This window comes from Athene cunicularia (genome assembly GCF_003259725.1).
Source record: "Athene cunicularia isolate RWA chromosome 2 unlocalized genomic scaffold, athCun1 chr2_part2, whole genome shotgun sequence".
Taxonomy (NCBI): domain Eukaryota; kingdom Metazoa; phylum Chordata; class Aves; order Strigiformes; family Strigidae; genus Athene; species Athene cunicularia.
Genome location: NW_020799096.1, coordinates 5,287,933 through 5,304,077, shown reverse-complemented (window position 1 = coordinate 5,304,077; position 16,145 = coordinate 5,287,933). Strand labels below are relative to the sequence as shown.

The window sequence follows — 16,145 nt, the reverse complement described above, 5'->3', positions numbered from 1 at the left end:
AAACCTCTAATTAAATAAGGACACTTACAGATTGCATAGACTGAATTTACAACCAACCTATCAAGTGAAAAATACTTTGTTAAAAATACACTATTTCTCTATAGCCAGAGGAATTTAAAAAACAAGTGGAAAAAGGGAAGCTTACAACCTGGTTGAAGTTCATATACCACATATAGATAAACAAGAGAAGAGCTATTCTCCAGGGTGATCACATGTCAGCAGGTTATGTATAAAATAGCAGAGGAAAAAGATCACACAGCATACATAAAAGCATTTCTGGAAGTTTTCTTTGGGGTCTTTCTGTTTATTTATCAAGCCAAGTTTGAAGCACCAAAGCTTTCAGACTCAAGAGTTGCAATGCTTGTCAGAGCCCACAGCACACAAAGCCCAAGGACTTTTCACCATGCCTGGTCCAGAGCGAAGTGCATAAGTCTGTCCTATACTGTAAATTCAACCACTGCTATCACAAAAGATAGGCAGCTCATCTTCAACTCCTGATTTAGACAATGGCTTAAGGAAAACAGCCCATGCATTCTCTCTGAAAGTATTCAAAGCATCAAATCTCTAACCCAGCAGGATAGCCAAAACCTGAAAAGGGTTAGCTGTTCCCCAATAGAAAAAAAAAAAAATCCAATTTTGTTTATCCATTCTAAATAATGGCTTAAGCGCCTACCAAGAAACAGCGTGTAAGCGTACAATTAAGCCAAGAGGATTTCCTACATTAACTGTGTGATGCAGTAGTCAGCATGCCAGTTAATTTCAATTGCAACATTTACACACAGTTAATCTGCTTAGTATTAGGGAGAGCATCCTGTGGATTTCTTTTCCAGGATAACAGAACGTCATTACAGCAGCCTGGCTTTGGCAATCATAGTTGTAAGCACCACTGCTATTCTGGACAGGGCTCACCACCACCTACGAGGGTGGAGGGGGGCAGGCCACGGAACGCAAGAACAAGACAAAAAGCAAACAAAAAAACCCTCTTCCAAGACATTTCTGATCTCTTTCTCAAGTGTACATCAGGCTTGTAGATAGCGTTCATGCTGTTTATCTGTATTAGGAAACCGTATTCCTGGGCATGTGAGGGAACTAGTGAAACGGTACTATCTAAAATGCCCCTAAAAAAAACCCTTAGTAACAAGAAAATAATTTGTTCTAAATGTTACCTAGGACTAAGACAGCTGTTACATTATGGATACAAATAAGTCCCTTTTGCAGTATATCTAGCAAGAGTCTACACTCACAAGATTATTTTATTCTAATTGAGTAGGTAGCATTTCCAAGCATACGGGTTCACAATACTTTTCAAGCTGAGTTTTCAATCAGACAGACAAGTACTATCAAGAAAACACACAAACAACAAAACAGTAGTAAGCAGAGAATACCTGGACAGTTTGCCTTGTGTCCACATCTTAGGGTACTCTGACTTCCAACTCCACCAGCTTGAGCAACATGAACCTACATTATCTGCCACCAGATTCTGTCCCTTCTCAAAGCTCTGTCGTTGCTTTGCCATGGGTTACTTTGCCCAAAACACATGTAGGAGACTTGCAGCTAAAAAGCAGGCCTCAAGTATTAACAGAGTCCACCAAACCATGCAGAGGAATGAAGTACGTGAATTGGCTTTCAAAAAAATCCTATCAAAACAGTCAAGCCATTTATTCAGAGAGTTGCTGGAGACACACTTCGGAAAACTTATCATGCAAAATTAAAGTTTATTTTGCCATGCATTTGCCTTATCTTTTTAATAATCTGTTAGACCCAGCAAAATGTCTCAAGATTCAGCTCACTGTAAATGGTTGGAATGGAATGTTTTCTTAACATATTTGAGGAAGAACTAGAAGCATTGGTTCCCATGGTTATAGCTCGCTCAGCACTATTCTTTAACCTTGATCAAACAGTTTCTTCAGACTTCTCTAACTGGGCTAAAGAATAACAGTTAAGAAACCTGAAATTCTTCATGTGTTTCTATTATTCGTAATAAAGTAGTAAATAAGTAGTAAATAAGGACAAAATGATACATAGAGTTAATTTCTATGTCAACAACTCAGGAAAGAGAAGCAAAGCTCTTGTTGGCAGATCTTTAAAGCACAGATTCAGTGTGCTACAGCAGCCAGTAAACACTGGACATCATCAGAAGTGGCACTGTGAACCAGAAGGCATCATTCTGTCACAAGAACTTCATGCATCCATATGCAGGGCACTGTCTGCAGTTCTGATCTTCATGTCTTAAGGAGGACACAGTAGCCTCACGGAAAATGCAGAAAAAGGCAAGTGAAACGCTTGGGATTGAGGAGTTGCCTCACAAGGCAAGCTCTCCTCAGTTTGGAGGAACAAAGGCCACAGGAGGGAATGTAGTGGACAGCTGAATGCAGAACTGTTGTAATTAAATACTTCAGTATGAGAACTAGGGGGTAGAATATACCTCTTCATTCAGCAGGCAGTGAACTACTTGTGCTTGCTGTGCCAACAGGTTGTGAAAACAGGCAGTATCAGAGGGTTCAAGAAGAGAAGAGACCTCAAGAAGAGACTCTTCAAGACGAGGTCATGACCTTTATATGGAATATTAAAGGGACTAAGTGTAGATGTAGCCTCCAACAACCTGTAGTACAACAAATGTCAATGCTGAGGAAGCATGAAGGGAGTGAAAGTCATCATCAGACCACTGAATGACATTTTTTACTGTTACAGCTGGAGATAAACTATGAGGTTAGATATAGCATCTGGCTAACTTGGTAGGAAATTTCTTAAGTTCATTTTTAGTCACCAAAAACTTTAATAAGATGAGAGCTAAGAGATATAAGTAATTATCAACATTGTACTATTTTGCATAACAGGACCCTCCTGTTTTAAATAAATACTGAGGCAATTAATCTTGTGATAAAATTCCTGTTCCAGGAAGCTGCTGGGAACAGGGAAGATGTCCTCTAGTTTTTCATGTTAGAATCTGATGACAGCATTTTTCTTAAAAAAAACTGTGTTGGTAGTTTGGCTGAAGTTTCTAAAATGAGGAAGTTTTCTGCATGCTGTTTATCCGCCCCTATTCAAGGATTACAGAAGTTAGTAAATAAACCAAGTTACACCAGTAGTACAGTTTCATGGTAAACCTAATCCACTGAAACTCCACAACCCACAAAAGGCACAATTTTGCACATATCCTTCTAGCATGTGGGCTCCCAACACTTTCCCTACATCAGATCTAGCAACATGCAGCAACAGTCAACCACCTAATATAAAAAAAAGTTACCTCTTCTTCTCCCCTTCATTCACAAAAAAGGAGGGGGAAAAAAAATTTCCAGAGTTTTGGTTTGTCAGATCCATGACTTGAACCAACTCACCTTCCAGCAGTAGCTGCTAGTGAAGTGAAGTAAATGAAGCAATGGAGAGGAAAAAGAAAGCTCAACTACCTTTTTCTCCAGCAACAGTAATAACAAATTGAATTCCACTGAAACATATCCTAAGAAAAAGTCCATACTTTGCATGATTTACTCATCTTCCGGTGGAGTGATCCACAAGGACAATATTATCAGGTAGCACCTGCTCTGCAGAGCAGCAGTGGTATTACACTGTGGGCAGACATCCTTCTGACACATTGAAAGAAGTTACACACAAGTTATTTTTAACCTGGATGAGTTCCCCAATTCAAGCAACCACACAGACACACAGACAGTCGTACGAGTAACACGGAAGGGGTGGGCAGATAACAAGCCGCCCCATCATCCTCTGGTAAGTCGAATCGTAAGAGCTACACACTGCAAAATAAACATCAGGAAATTACAGACTTAACTGGGCTCATATTACCATTGGTGAGATCATGTGGGGAAATCAGAACAGGGAACTGGTATAGACACAAAAAAAACCCTCAAATAAGGATTGTCAAATTGAAGTCCGTTCTTTGATGCAGTTCACCCAACACATTCACCGACAGCACCGCTGATGGGCCAGTGCAGAAGCAATAGCTCCTTAAGCAGATGCTGCTACTAAGAGAAAGAGCTGAAGACCCAAGACAAGACTGTGGTTTACAGTCACTTTTGCCAAATCAAAGCACAGCTTTCTACCATAAAGTAGAGTCTTGCTTTTCAGTCTCTTGCTCATTCCTACTACTGTTTTTATGTGGCATAAACAGTTGTATAACAGTTGATGAGTCAACAAGGGAACTACACCAGCTGAAAACTTTATCATTTTGGGGTAAAAGACAAGAATAAGCACTATAGTATAAGAAGGAAAGAGGGCCAGCTCATTTTGCAACCACCACATTTGGAACCACACAGAAACTTGTTTACGGGGATGCCTGCAGGTGACTGTGCTTCTCTAACATGTACACCCTACTCCTACTCCCTTGCCTGCACCCTTCCTCTCAGACATAGAGGGACCATAGGTAAAACATCCCTCCTCCATTTATGACTACAGTTGGAATTTGTCAACAAGGTCATTCCACATCAGGCCGAGCCAGTTCCATGCGCAACTGAGGGACATGACAGCGAAGTTTTATTCTTCTTCCTACCCTTGCTTTAACTTCTTCCTACCTACTCTGCAGCCCATACCTGGACATGATTCAAGGGTCCTGCCTCACCCTTATATCAGATCAGGCAGACTTTTTATTAAGCAAATTTAATGAATTAGTGGCACATAATGACCCCCACACACCTTGCTATCACCTCCAAAAATTATCCCAAAAAAAAAAAAAAGCCAGCAGAAATGAAGTGGCGGGATCCCTTTCAGCAGTGAGTTGTGATGCCCGTTGAACACGCCTTGTAAAAGCATCCATCCAAATAGGTTGTTCTTTAAAGTATGAAGAGAGCACTTTTCTGTCAGCCAGATCTAACACTTAACAGTTTGCTATCAGCTGAACTCAAGCTGTGCCTGTGGAATATCGTACCTATCTTCAAGTGCTGTAATCATAAAGACAAACATTTTCAGAGCCTTTCCTCTCTCGTGATTACTTGTGGGGCAAAATTACAAACTAAATTCAAGAAAATAAATATCTATACAGCTTTTTTTTTAAAAAAAAAACCCAACACTTGATCCATCTCATCAGCCTGAATGTGGAACTAACGAACTAAATAGAAGACACTGTCATATCAAATACTTAAAAAGGAGGCAAGAAGAAGTATTAAGCTGTCCATACTGGGACCAGAAAGTGTAACAGGTTGAGAGGACAGAATTCTTTTCTTTGGAAAAAAGTAGCATAAACCTGAAGTCCTACAAAATGAGTCCTAAAAACCACTGTTCTTGAAAACAGCCTGAACGAAGCAGGACTGAAAGTGATTTAGTGTATGGATACTCAAGTTTTACTTGTGTTCACTGGAGAAATATAACTAGTGCCCACTAGATTTTACTGGAGGCCACAGGGCAGTGCTACCAGCATCCATCAAGCAGGCAGGAGCACGCCCGCTCTGACTCTTTGTGCTGCCCTTATTGTTAGCAATTTCTGCAGGGCTATGCACCAAAATAGGAAGAAATCTGTGAATATGAGGGACATACCAGATGTCCTATGAGTGGCAGAGAAAAGGCAAAGGACGGGCATAGTTTGGTCCAGGTTAGATCTGGATTGGAAGCTGCCATTTACGTGGCATTACTAACAAATCTATTATCAAGAGTAATGTAAAATGGCAAATGAGAGGAACAGATCACTTAATAAATTTCTCTAGTTCCCAGCCTTCATTCTACTTCTCATTTTCAGCTGTTTACAAAGTACCAGCTCCTTTACTGAATCAGAAGCCTTCATTACTGAGAATGTTTACTTCCAACTCACTGAAGTTCAATTAATCAGTGAAAACAGATGAATACTAGAACCATGAAAGAAAAAACCTCCAAAAAAACCCAATCCTACAAGTGGCTCATTTCTTGTCCTGTCATTTGCATAGACGCCCACACAGGGAGCCTCTAATGACACAGGGGAATTTCACATGAATATACAATTACAGGTTGTATTCAGCAAAAAATAGGTCACAAGCAAAAGCACCTTTGAGAAAGAACAAGCACCAGGGACTGTACCCAGGTTCCCAGCTTGGGGAAGGCAGAGGCTAGAAGGATCTCCCATCTGCAAACACAGCAAAGAGCTGAGTAATGACAATGAAACTAAGGTGGGGGCAGCTCCCTCTGCAAAACAGCACTAAAAAAAAGCCTCTCAAAATTAATGGAAGGAACTCAGTGTCTGCTCTCCACTTCATGCAATAAGCACATAAGAATGGAAGGGAAATGCAGGAGTCGGGAAAGAATGAAAAAAACACGGGGAGTTTTCGTGGCATCAGATGTAAAAAAAGAAAACACAACAAATTGTGACTGAACAAAAATGGGCTGCAGTCAATACAGAGATGAAATGTCCTTACATTTAAAAGATAACATGCAAAAAATGGCACCAGTATCATCACTGCGTGCTGAGCATAGCTCGGAGCTGGCTCACAAAGTCCCTCAGCAAGAGTGAGCCAGCTTTTTATTCCTGATAAGTTGCTCAGGTGAAGGGTTAAGGAGCCACCACATTCTGCCTTCAACAGTGAAGCCAGTTTAAACACTGTAAATTCCCCAGTCCCACACTCCTGCAAGGCCCCCTTGTTGATAAACACTGTGGTTTATCACACCTTCAGATGTGACAAAGACAACATTTCTGAGGCTGTACTGTAATCTGAAAAGCTGCAATGATCCAGCTCCTCCCCAATCTTTTTGTTTTAAGAGACCAAGTTTGAGCTAACATTGATCCCTCCCAGACCCAGAGCTCATGGTGGGCCACACAGGCACACAAACGGATCTAGGGGAGCCAGACCTTGTCTGCAAGGCCAACGGTGAGCAGCAATAAGGGACCGGGCACACCCACCAACGTGATGCCTGAGCCACTCAGCTGTCTGTCCCTGGATTCCTAGTACTGCCAGCAGAGGAGCACAGTGGACAAATATGCAAGCTGCGGTTCGTTCAGGAACACACATAGCACACAAAATTATGCAGCCATTTTCTACTCTTCATATAGCATTTTCTGTTCTAAACCTCAGCTCATCCAGGCTATAGAATTCCTCAGTTAGTACATCTGATGTATGCAAGCATCTATTCAGGTACAACCTGGACAGATTGAAGCAAAGCTGACTTTTTTATGCTTTATTATATAGTATCTAGCACAATGAGATTTTGATTCAGAAGTCAGGCTTTTACATGTTTGACCTACCATGGAAATGCCCCTTCATGATAAGTAAGGCCTTTAAAAAAAGTCTCACCTATTAATATAATTAAAAATCAAATACCCTGCGATCAAAACACCAGGCTTAAGCTTAGGCACTATGCCTACTTGGTTTTCTTCTTCACATAACCTCTTATTTTATTTCTCCTGTTTTGTTTCTTTTTTTTTTAAATCACTACAACATGTAATTAATAATTTCCACTTTCAGAGGCACAGATATAGCCAAACCAGAACCCCAGAGACAGCAGTCCAAACCGCATCTGCTGTGATAAGCCCTGTCTCTAGTAAGAACCCTGGCTGACTCAAGATGTGTTAAAAGACTGTCCTTATACTGTCTGAAGGAGTTATTGCTACTCCTGTAGAGGCATTTTTCCAAATAATACAGCCAGGGAAAAAAAAAAAAAAAAAGTAGGAGACAGAACTGCTTGGGCGTTGTTTTTATTTATGTTCGGTATAATCAGGAAATATAGGTCAGCTACAAAAGATAAAGAGTTCTACATATGACAACCAAAACACAGATGCGCTGTTTGCCACCCAAAATCAAAAATATAATTGTAAGCCATGTGTTGACAGTCCCACATTTGTAACGTTTTCACTTCAAAGTTTCTGGCTACTTTGTACAAGAATTCATTAATTGCTTTTCTTTCTGGTAACTTTAAACATGGTGATATTTTTAAAAAGGCATCTCTACCTGGAAGGCCATAAATCAGCAGTCATCCAGGCTCTGCAGAAACATGACCTACACATAATGTTTTCTGCATATGTACAGACATACAATTCATCTTAGAGAGCAGTGAAAAATACTTACTTATTAGAATCTGTCACTGTTGCAAAAGAGCTCTGCTGATGTCCTAGTAAGAGGCAGATTAAAACAATGTGGGCTTTGACAATTAGTGTTGTAGCTTCATTGAAGTGCATGTGTTTGTCCTCATGCCTGATGTTTTTCACGTTTTAATTCAGAAAGCAACAACATTCTACTGTGCACAAATGAGGGAAAGTATGTAGAAGGGGTGACGGCCTATATAAGCCTCTTTATAGACACTATCCAATAAGCAGTGATAAACACTGAACAATATCTAATAAAAGTCACAGACATCTGAGTAATACTGGTGGCATTTAGAGCTCTTCTCTCTTATTTATGTGACTCAGAGTCAGACACTCTGCATATTTTCAGTAGGGAATAAACAAACTCAAAGTCCTCTCTGCAGTACAATCCAAAATGTTCTAGAAGACCATCATTTTCCAACCTTATTGCAAGTTAAAGGCAGCCAAAAGCCACCAGACTTCCTTTTATGCAGAACAGAAAAACATTTCTCTTCTCCAAAGCTGCAGGATTCTACCCACCGAAGGTGGAGATAAAGCCTGGAAGATTCCTCCAATTGTATTAGGACAAGTACCTTCAACAACTGAGTATTTACTCAGTCCTGGCTTCTTGGAAACATTCAGTGTACAATCACCAGCTTAAAAGCCAACAGGCAAGTTCAGTTGTGTCTGGCTTATTCAAAAATGTTGTGTCACAATTCAGGGCAATTAGCAAAACAGTCTTGCTATTTAATTTGGGTGGAGGCTAAACACACAAGCCAATAATTACTTCAGCAGTTTTCCTTATGGTGGTCTTTGAAGTGTCTGTCAACTGAAACTTGAACAGAAGGGAGAAAAAACAAGCAAAAAGGGGGGATCCCAAAACAAACTGTGACACATTGATGAGGTTGTCTGGGCTGCCAAACAGTTAAGGTAAAACTGAAACTGGTCTGCTAAAAAAAAAAAAAAAAAAAAAAAAAGTAGCACTATATCTTATAAACAACTGCTCTAGCTGTCTTGCTAAATTTAGTCTTTCTAAATGCTTAACTGTGCCTAAATTCCCTTTATTTCTTGGGTAGGGTTAAGAATTACAGCAAGAGAAAATTAGCTCCTGTCTCAGTTCTATTTAGCAGATCCTAAACAACTGTAAAATGCAAAACAAAACTAAAAGATCCCTTCTGCTTGAGTAAGCCAAAACTGATAAAAGGGTAAACAAGAGGCATCTACGTCTATGCAGCTAAGCTCAGATCTATTTCACTCTAAATCCACTAGGGTTACCGAATCTGCATGCGGACTTCAGCAGGTTTTGAATAGTGTTCTTTTCCCATTGCTTAGAAGTTATAGGATTAATGTGTATACTTTTTCAAACATTAATGTTTTTTCTTTAATTTCAGTAATTCTATCAGTAATGCTAGGAATGAATGTACTATTTGGTCTCGTTCAGATGATTACGTCCCGTTTATTTAGACTAGACATTCCATTTTTATTACAGCTATAGCCATTTCATTACTTTGTGCTGAAATCATTGCATCACTTTGTGAATCACCTATTTCCACGCTATCTGGGGACCGAAAAAATAAGACAGCATAACATACAGAACTGGAAAAGGACAAGATGGCAGGACAGGAGGAGTAGAAAATATTACACTATCACTGAAACTTATTTCTACCTGATTAGCCCAAGGAGGAAGTGACATGCATTGAAGGTCTCCTCAGACTTCAAAGAGCTCTTTATGTTTTACATATTTCAATTTCCTGTACACCACTTGTCAGCAGAATACTAAACATGCACAAATACCAAAGCTGAAGGGCTCAGTGCTGAAGTCTCAAACTCAACAGATGTGAAGGCCTTGGCACATTCAAACTTTTACTTCCCTTTCCAAGCAGAAGAAATCTGGGCAAAATCATTAAACCCGGTCTCCTAGTACTTACCCTCTCACCGGCACTGCATTACAGAAAATACTCTATGTTTTTATATATTTTAATTTAAAATAAATGACTGTGGCAAGCATTTCAATAGGCTATGCAATAATTGTGTTGAATGATTTACCTACCTTCTCTGTGATGTAGAAGTTAGAACTATCAGCATGCTGCAGTGCAAATTGATCATGATTTGCAAGAGACCACCTTAGAAATACGAAAATAAATTAATCACGAAATGAAATGTTAACAAATTGAGAGGTACCCTTTACATAATATTACTACGATCAAACAAGTGCCTGTCATTCCCATGTATTTCTCATACTTTTCCATAGCTTTCAATGATGAATTCCACAGTTTAAGATAAAAGCATTCCCTTACAAAGGGAAATTTTCAGTACAAATACATCCTATAAAGGAATTTTTCCCTTTGCATATTTGAAACAAAAGCCTAAATTCGACCGTGGTCAAGAAAGAAATTACATAACAAATACCTTCCTTCCAAGGCAAAGATAAAAAGAAGGGGGGGGTCAGGGGGCGGGTTGGACAAGGAAGAGAAACTTTGTCAATACAGTGACACTTCAGTGCTCCAGAAGTAAGTTGATAATGATCTGATATTAATTTCAGGTCCATCAGAAATAGCAAGCATTATTTTTGCTTGCAGTAAGCAAGATCACTAAATCACTAAGACAAAAAAATTTACAGTACCAGGATTTTATGTTAGCTTATACAATGCCCAACACATACGGTGTTAAGTGGATACATTACATTACACATAAAATACCACCTTTTTAACTCAGCAGCAATTTGATGAATATAAACTAGTTTCCTTCTGTGTGGCAACACTTGCTTAAAACAGCATTTTTACCCCCGAATATTAACATATTAAAACTAAAGCAAGATATTTCTCTTAGCCAATGGTTAGTTCATATTGCAGGACTTGTGATTAACATTTCAATTTCATGTGAGCAGTCACATCAACTGGACCAGCTTACAGAGGCCACTATACCCTGCACTCAGAAAGAGCCACAGTCAGTGCTTTAGTTCCTTAACTAAAGGGACCACAAGTGTAAAGTGAGTGGGTAAAATGCATCTCTGTGCAGAAAGGCAATAAACAGTCTAAATGAGAGTCACCCACATGATGGAGCTGCATTGTTAGGAACCTCATCTTGCAAATAATTGATCTAAAATACACTGCAAATTCAAAATCTGAAGATAAAACAACTACAAGATTTAAGAAACTAATGACATAGTCATACAGGATATCTAGAATTTCTTCAGAATAAATTATCTCCTGATTGGCTTAATAACTCAAAAAGTATAGGATCTAGTATGTACTATATGGCAGAACTTACCCATCGCAGACTTCTTTTATTATTGAGGACAGTGGCTTTTTCTGGTTAAGGAAAAAAGAAAAAAAAAATAAAAATCACCGAGTTGGAACAGCCCTGAGATGTTAAAATATGATTCCAAAACCACTGGCTGCAAAGAAGAAAACAAGCTAGTAGTATTTCATTTCTAGTTTAATATCAAGCTTGCTAGGACCCCAAAATTTCTGCTGGTTTGGTCTGATAATTATAAAGACATCGATTCTACACATATGCATGATGACATTATCAGTCCTTTTTGTCAACATTAGCCCATACCGCATCAACTCAGCTTCTCAACTGAGATATCAAAGGGTCTTTTGTGTACACTGCATCTCATTACCCAACAGAAACAGAAGATTTAGATATCAACATGAGCATTTTCCAGGAATGACATCTGAAGCAAGAAGACATTCAATATTTTTAAACCTTCTTTTGTCCCTTTCAGATATGGTCATATGATGACAATAATCCTCTCTCTCAAGTACACATATGCAGGTTCCCCTCTGATAAAACACCAGCTGGAAGGTGTTAAGATCCCAGATGTATCAGTTCTGCTTTATTCTCTACATCTGCAAGCACAAGCATTTGGATTGACTGAAAACAGCTCTGTTGCTTTGGGTCCCAAAATAGAAGTAACAGTCTAGTTTGGTGATGTTGCAATGCTCTGAACATTTTTATAAACAGAGTGCACATGCAAGTGTTTTTAGAAGACTGCTGGCTCAAAGAAAATGTATTTTTATATCTCAGAAACATATATGAAGTTGCATGGCAAAAAAACCCCAGACCACATTTCCCAGTTGTGACTACTGAGCCTTCTTCCTCCAATGCTGGATGACCACACAATGCCACACAGATCTGTTGCTTTGTGAAAACTCCCCAAATAACCTGAGCAGAATAGAAGCCCCTCTCCACTTACTTCCAATAATCACAGCTCACTGAATTCTTAAAAAGCAGAAAAAATGAACAAAATACACAAAACCCACCATACAACCACCAATAAACCAACACTGTTGCCAAAACAAGCTGTTTCCCCTTTAACATTTATAGAAAACTGATTAGGCTAAAAATTAATTCAGTAGCAGAGTGCACTACACAGAGGGAGAATTATTATTCCCTTGGATTTGTTTTCTGAACTGCATCACTGCATAGACAGAAAGTCAGTGAGGGTATTCCCTGGTCAGGTCAGGATCAGGGAAGGATTTGTTGTTTCAACACAAAACTAAGCCAGTTTATAAACAGGCAAAAACTTGACACAAGACCATTTTAAACAAACATGAATGAAAGCACCTGCTGAAAGGATCTTGTGTCCTCTTGCCACACCATCTCAGTCCTTGGTTTCCATCCTTCCTCTTTCACTGCCCATTACTATTTTCACGTGAACACCCAGCTGAGCCACACTAGGGAACTTGACCTAACTGAAAAGTGGCCCAGTAAAAAGGGAATAAATGGTTTTCATCTGGATCACCTCGTCTGGCTTGCTATGTGCCTAAATGGCTAGCAAATACTGGCACATGGAAGAAAAGGCAAGAAGTGTGAAACTGCTCCCTGCTACAGCAGCCAACACGTCCTTTCTCCACAACAGCTTCTCTCTGTTGTGCTGGCTCAGCTGTTCGCATAGCCACAGCCAGGCTGCGAAGCAGATCAAGTAGATCAGGCAGATCATGCGAGAAAGAAAAAGTGTTTTCTTCCACACAATTTTTCAGCCTGATCAGTTCCTGAGTTTGGTCTACTCTGTCACTTACGTGCAGCTCCTTTCACCTGCTGTCCTCATCCTCAAGAGATTTGTAGCTTCTGCAATCCTGTGAAAGCAATCCCTGTTTTCAACTGTTCTCTTCCCTCTATCCTTCCCCAAAACATAAAATCTCATTTTTCAGGAGGGACAGAGGGTAGAGGGAGGAGCACAGGTTTGTCTGTAGTGGGATTAGGCCAGTTTGCCACCCAGTACACATTTGCCAGTCTGTGGGTCAGCTGCTGCCAAGCAGAGCACACAGCTCTGCACGCTGCCTCCCCTTCTCTCCTCAGGATGCTGCTGCTGGTCCTGCTCCAGTATTTGTCTATTTTGATGAAATTTGTATCTGGGATATTAATTCCCTTTAGGAAGTAATCTGATATCTGCTAACAGATTTAATACAATGGAGGACAAAAAGAGTAACCGTCTCTACTCCCCATTACTTCCCACAGGAACTACAGTTTCCCATTGGAAACTATGATGAAAAGACACTTTAACAACCCAAACTGGCAATACTATAAATACTGAGAAGGTTAGATAAAACTACATTCCAAATCATTATTATGCCCTTTCTCAATCCTACGCTTCTCCCTCCCCCTTTTCCTATTCTATAGCACCTTTGCATTATTACATGACACTCTTTGAAATTAAAAACTTGGACAAAACAAACAAATAAAAAAAACTCACAAAACCCCACAACAAATCAACTAGAACTTGTAAGGGACAGTTGAAAAAGAAAAACAAAATGGATCTTCAAATCATAAAAATTACTAATACAGTCAGGCTTCATGGTACGGCTTTGTCCTCCTGCGGCACTAGCGCTACAACACATGACTAGGTACAACTCAGTTACCAGCAATAGGGTGAGAAAAAGTAGAACTCTTCTGGGATACAGAGTTTGCAATGAGTCATTTGATAGCACTTTACAAATGAATAAAAGCAAAACAAATACCACTGCAATACTAACAAGATGCTGCTCCTTATCATCCCTTGGGCTGCACTCCCCTTACTCCCCTGCAAGTCTCCAGACAAAATTCTTTCCCCTTCGCTACCAAGCAGATAAATTGACACCAGCACAAGCACTCGCAGCGGTGAGCGGGATGTCGCTGAAAGCCGGCGCGGGCTGCCATGGCTCTGTGCAAGCGCGGGCTGCGGGAGGGCCCTAGCAGGCAGCAGGCCGAGCGGGCAGTGGCAGCGCTCCCGCCAGCCTGCGGGTACACGGCCAGGCCTCCACGCCACCAAAACCCCAATTTGCTCTGGGAGTGACAAGCAGGCGAGCGGCCAGCTCCCGCAGCCGCTTCCCAGCCAGCTCACAGCCGCCTCCAGCATCCCTTCGCAGTCCTGCTGCTGAAGGCCCTCAGAGAAATATCTATGCTTCAGTAACGGTGACAGGACACGGCTTTTTTTTTTTTTTTTTTTTTTTGGAACCATCAAAGATGAGGTAAAAGCCTATTTCTATTCTCTGCAGAGCACATCCACTCAGCAGGGCATTCAAAGACACTTGTTTTTTGCCTGGCTGTAAATATTTGCCTTATTTCAGAAAGAATGAACTTGACTTTTTTTGTTATTTTAGTCTAGACAAATTTATGTTTATGGAAATTTACATAATATCTTTGCTGCATTTAGAGTAAAGTCAAATTCACCTTATTAGTCAACGGATTTTAAAGAATTCCTTACAATCAGACAGTCCAAAAATATTTCAGTTTTTCCTTCACCTAAATGACTATTTTGTGCTTGCGCATTTTAATTTGGGGGTTTTGCCTCTATGTCCTCTACACTAGTAAAAATGAAGTGTGCTTTTATACATGCCAAGATGCTCATTTAAAACTCTAAGAAGATCAAGCTGTAGCTTTAACGCATAAAATACCACAGATCAAAGTAAATCTTATGCTCCCTACAGGAGATAACCCCTTTAGCTAACATATCACAGCCATCTGCATTGAACACATCGGTTAGTATAAAAGTATTTTCCTAGGGCACGTATTAAATTGATATCTGAAATCCAGTGGGAAACAATAACGGGGCATTATGGCCTTGCAACTTACTGATCTGTACACATGGGGGAGAATCCTGCCATCAACACCAAGCACAGGCAGCACTAGAGCCAACGTGAATTTACACACCCAGTAAAGCTTTATCTGCACTCACTGGTTAGTGCAGGTACCCAAGATGCTGGCTAAGCGTAGCCCTAATGACATCCACCAGGCAGCAATACCTACTCACCACTTCTGTGCTCACCTGCAAGTGTCTCAGGTCAGGTTTCCAGGTTTTGTGTGCTAAGATGCACAAAGATTCCTAACTTAAGTCTTCTTGAGTACCTTCCCTTGCTACTTGTGCAATATTTTGTAGAACAACTAGAGTAACTTCCAGAACACAGACGGAGATTTCCCACTCTGATTTCCTCACCAGTTTCATCCTTTCATGCCTACACCTTGGGTTTTCCATAGAGGTAACCAGTCACCAGGAAGCACAGACATGCAAGTTGAGGCTGGGTGAGTCCAGGCCACTGGTTTGTTCCGGGGAAATCGTGGGATGAACAGAAGGAAGCTAACAATACACCAGTACTAACCAAGCCCTGGGTCCAGTTCAAGCCACTAGTAGACTAATCTGGGTTTAGAGCATCTCCAAATCAAACAGCGTGTGTGTGTGTGTGTGTGTGTGTGTGTGTGTGTATGCGTGTGTACGTGCGTGTGTGAACTGTAAAGAGGACATGAGGCTAAATCTGGCTAGAAACCTGTGTTATATGCACAGTTCAAGTATACTTTGATTGTGCTATACCAGGGAATTGTAGACTGGTTCTTTTAGGCCAAGGTTAAGTATCTTTCCTTTTCAAATGACTAGCAGAAATTCATTGCTTTTTCTTTTTCCAGGTTGGTTTCAGAGTTTTTTGGGATAATGATTGGGATACCATTTTCCCTGGCTGACACCTTTTAATCAGACAAGTAACAAGAAAACTCTTAACCCCTGCTGCTGTTAAACCTATCACAGAAAAATAGCAGACGCAGCACATCTGTTAGTGGAAAACACTCAGCATAAAAAAAAAAAAAAAAAGTTCTGTTTCTGATCTGAGCATCTGTCAAAAAACAGAATCTCAAGCTATTAAATACACCATTCTGTCTATAGTTACTGCTATGATTCTGTTAACAAATATTTAAGTGC

The 16,145-nt window shown here is 40.2% G+C and overlaps 1 protein-coding gene across 2 annotated transcripts in view; it reads right to left on the bottom strand.

Moving 5' to 3' along the window:
• Positions 1 to 16,145, bottom strand: part of ELMO1 (engulfment and cell motility 1) — a 307,238-nt gene that overhangs the window by 235,414 nt on the left and 55,679 nt on the right. For both annotated transcript variants that reach the window (XM_026843869.1, XM_026843870.1), the window contains exons 4-5: positions 11,243 to 11,283; positions 10,023 to 10,095 (exon numbers count right to left, since the gene is read on the bottom strand). In XM_026843869.1, the coding sequence (XP_026699670.1) occupies positions 10,023 to 10,095; positions 11,243 to 11,283 (114 nt within the window). The remainder of the gene's footprint in view (positions 1 to 10,022; positions 10,096 to 11,242; positions 11,284 to 16,145) is intronic.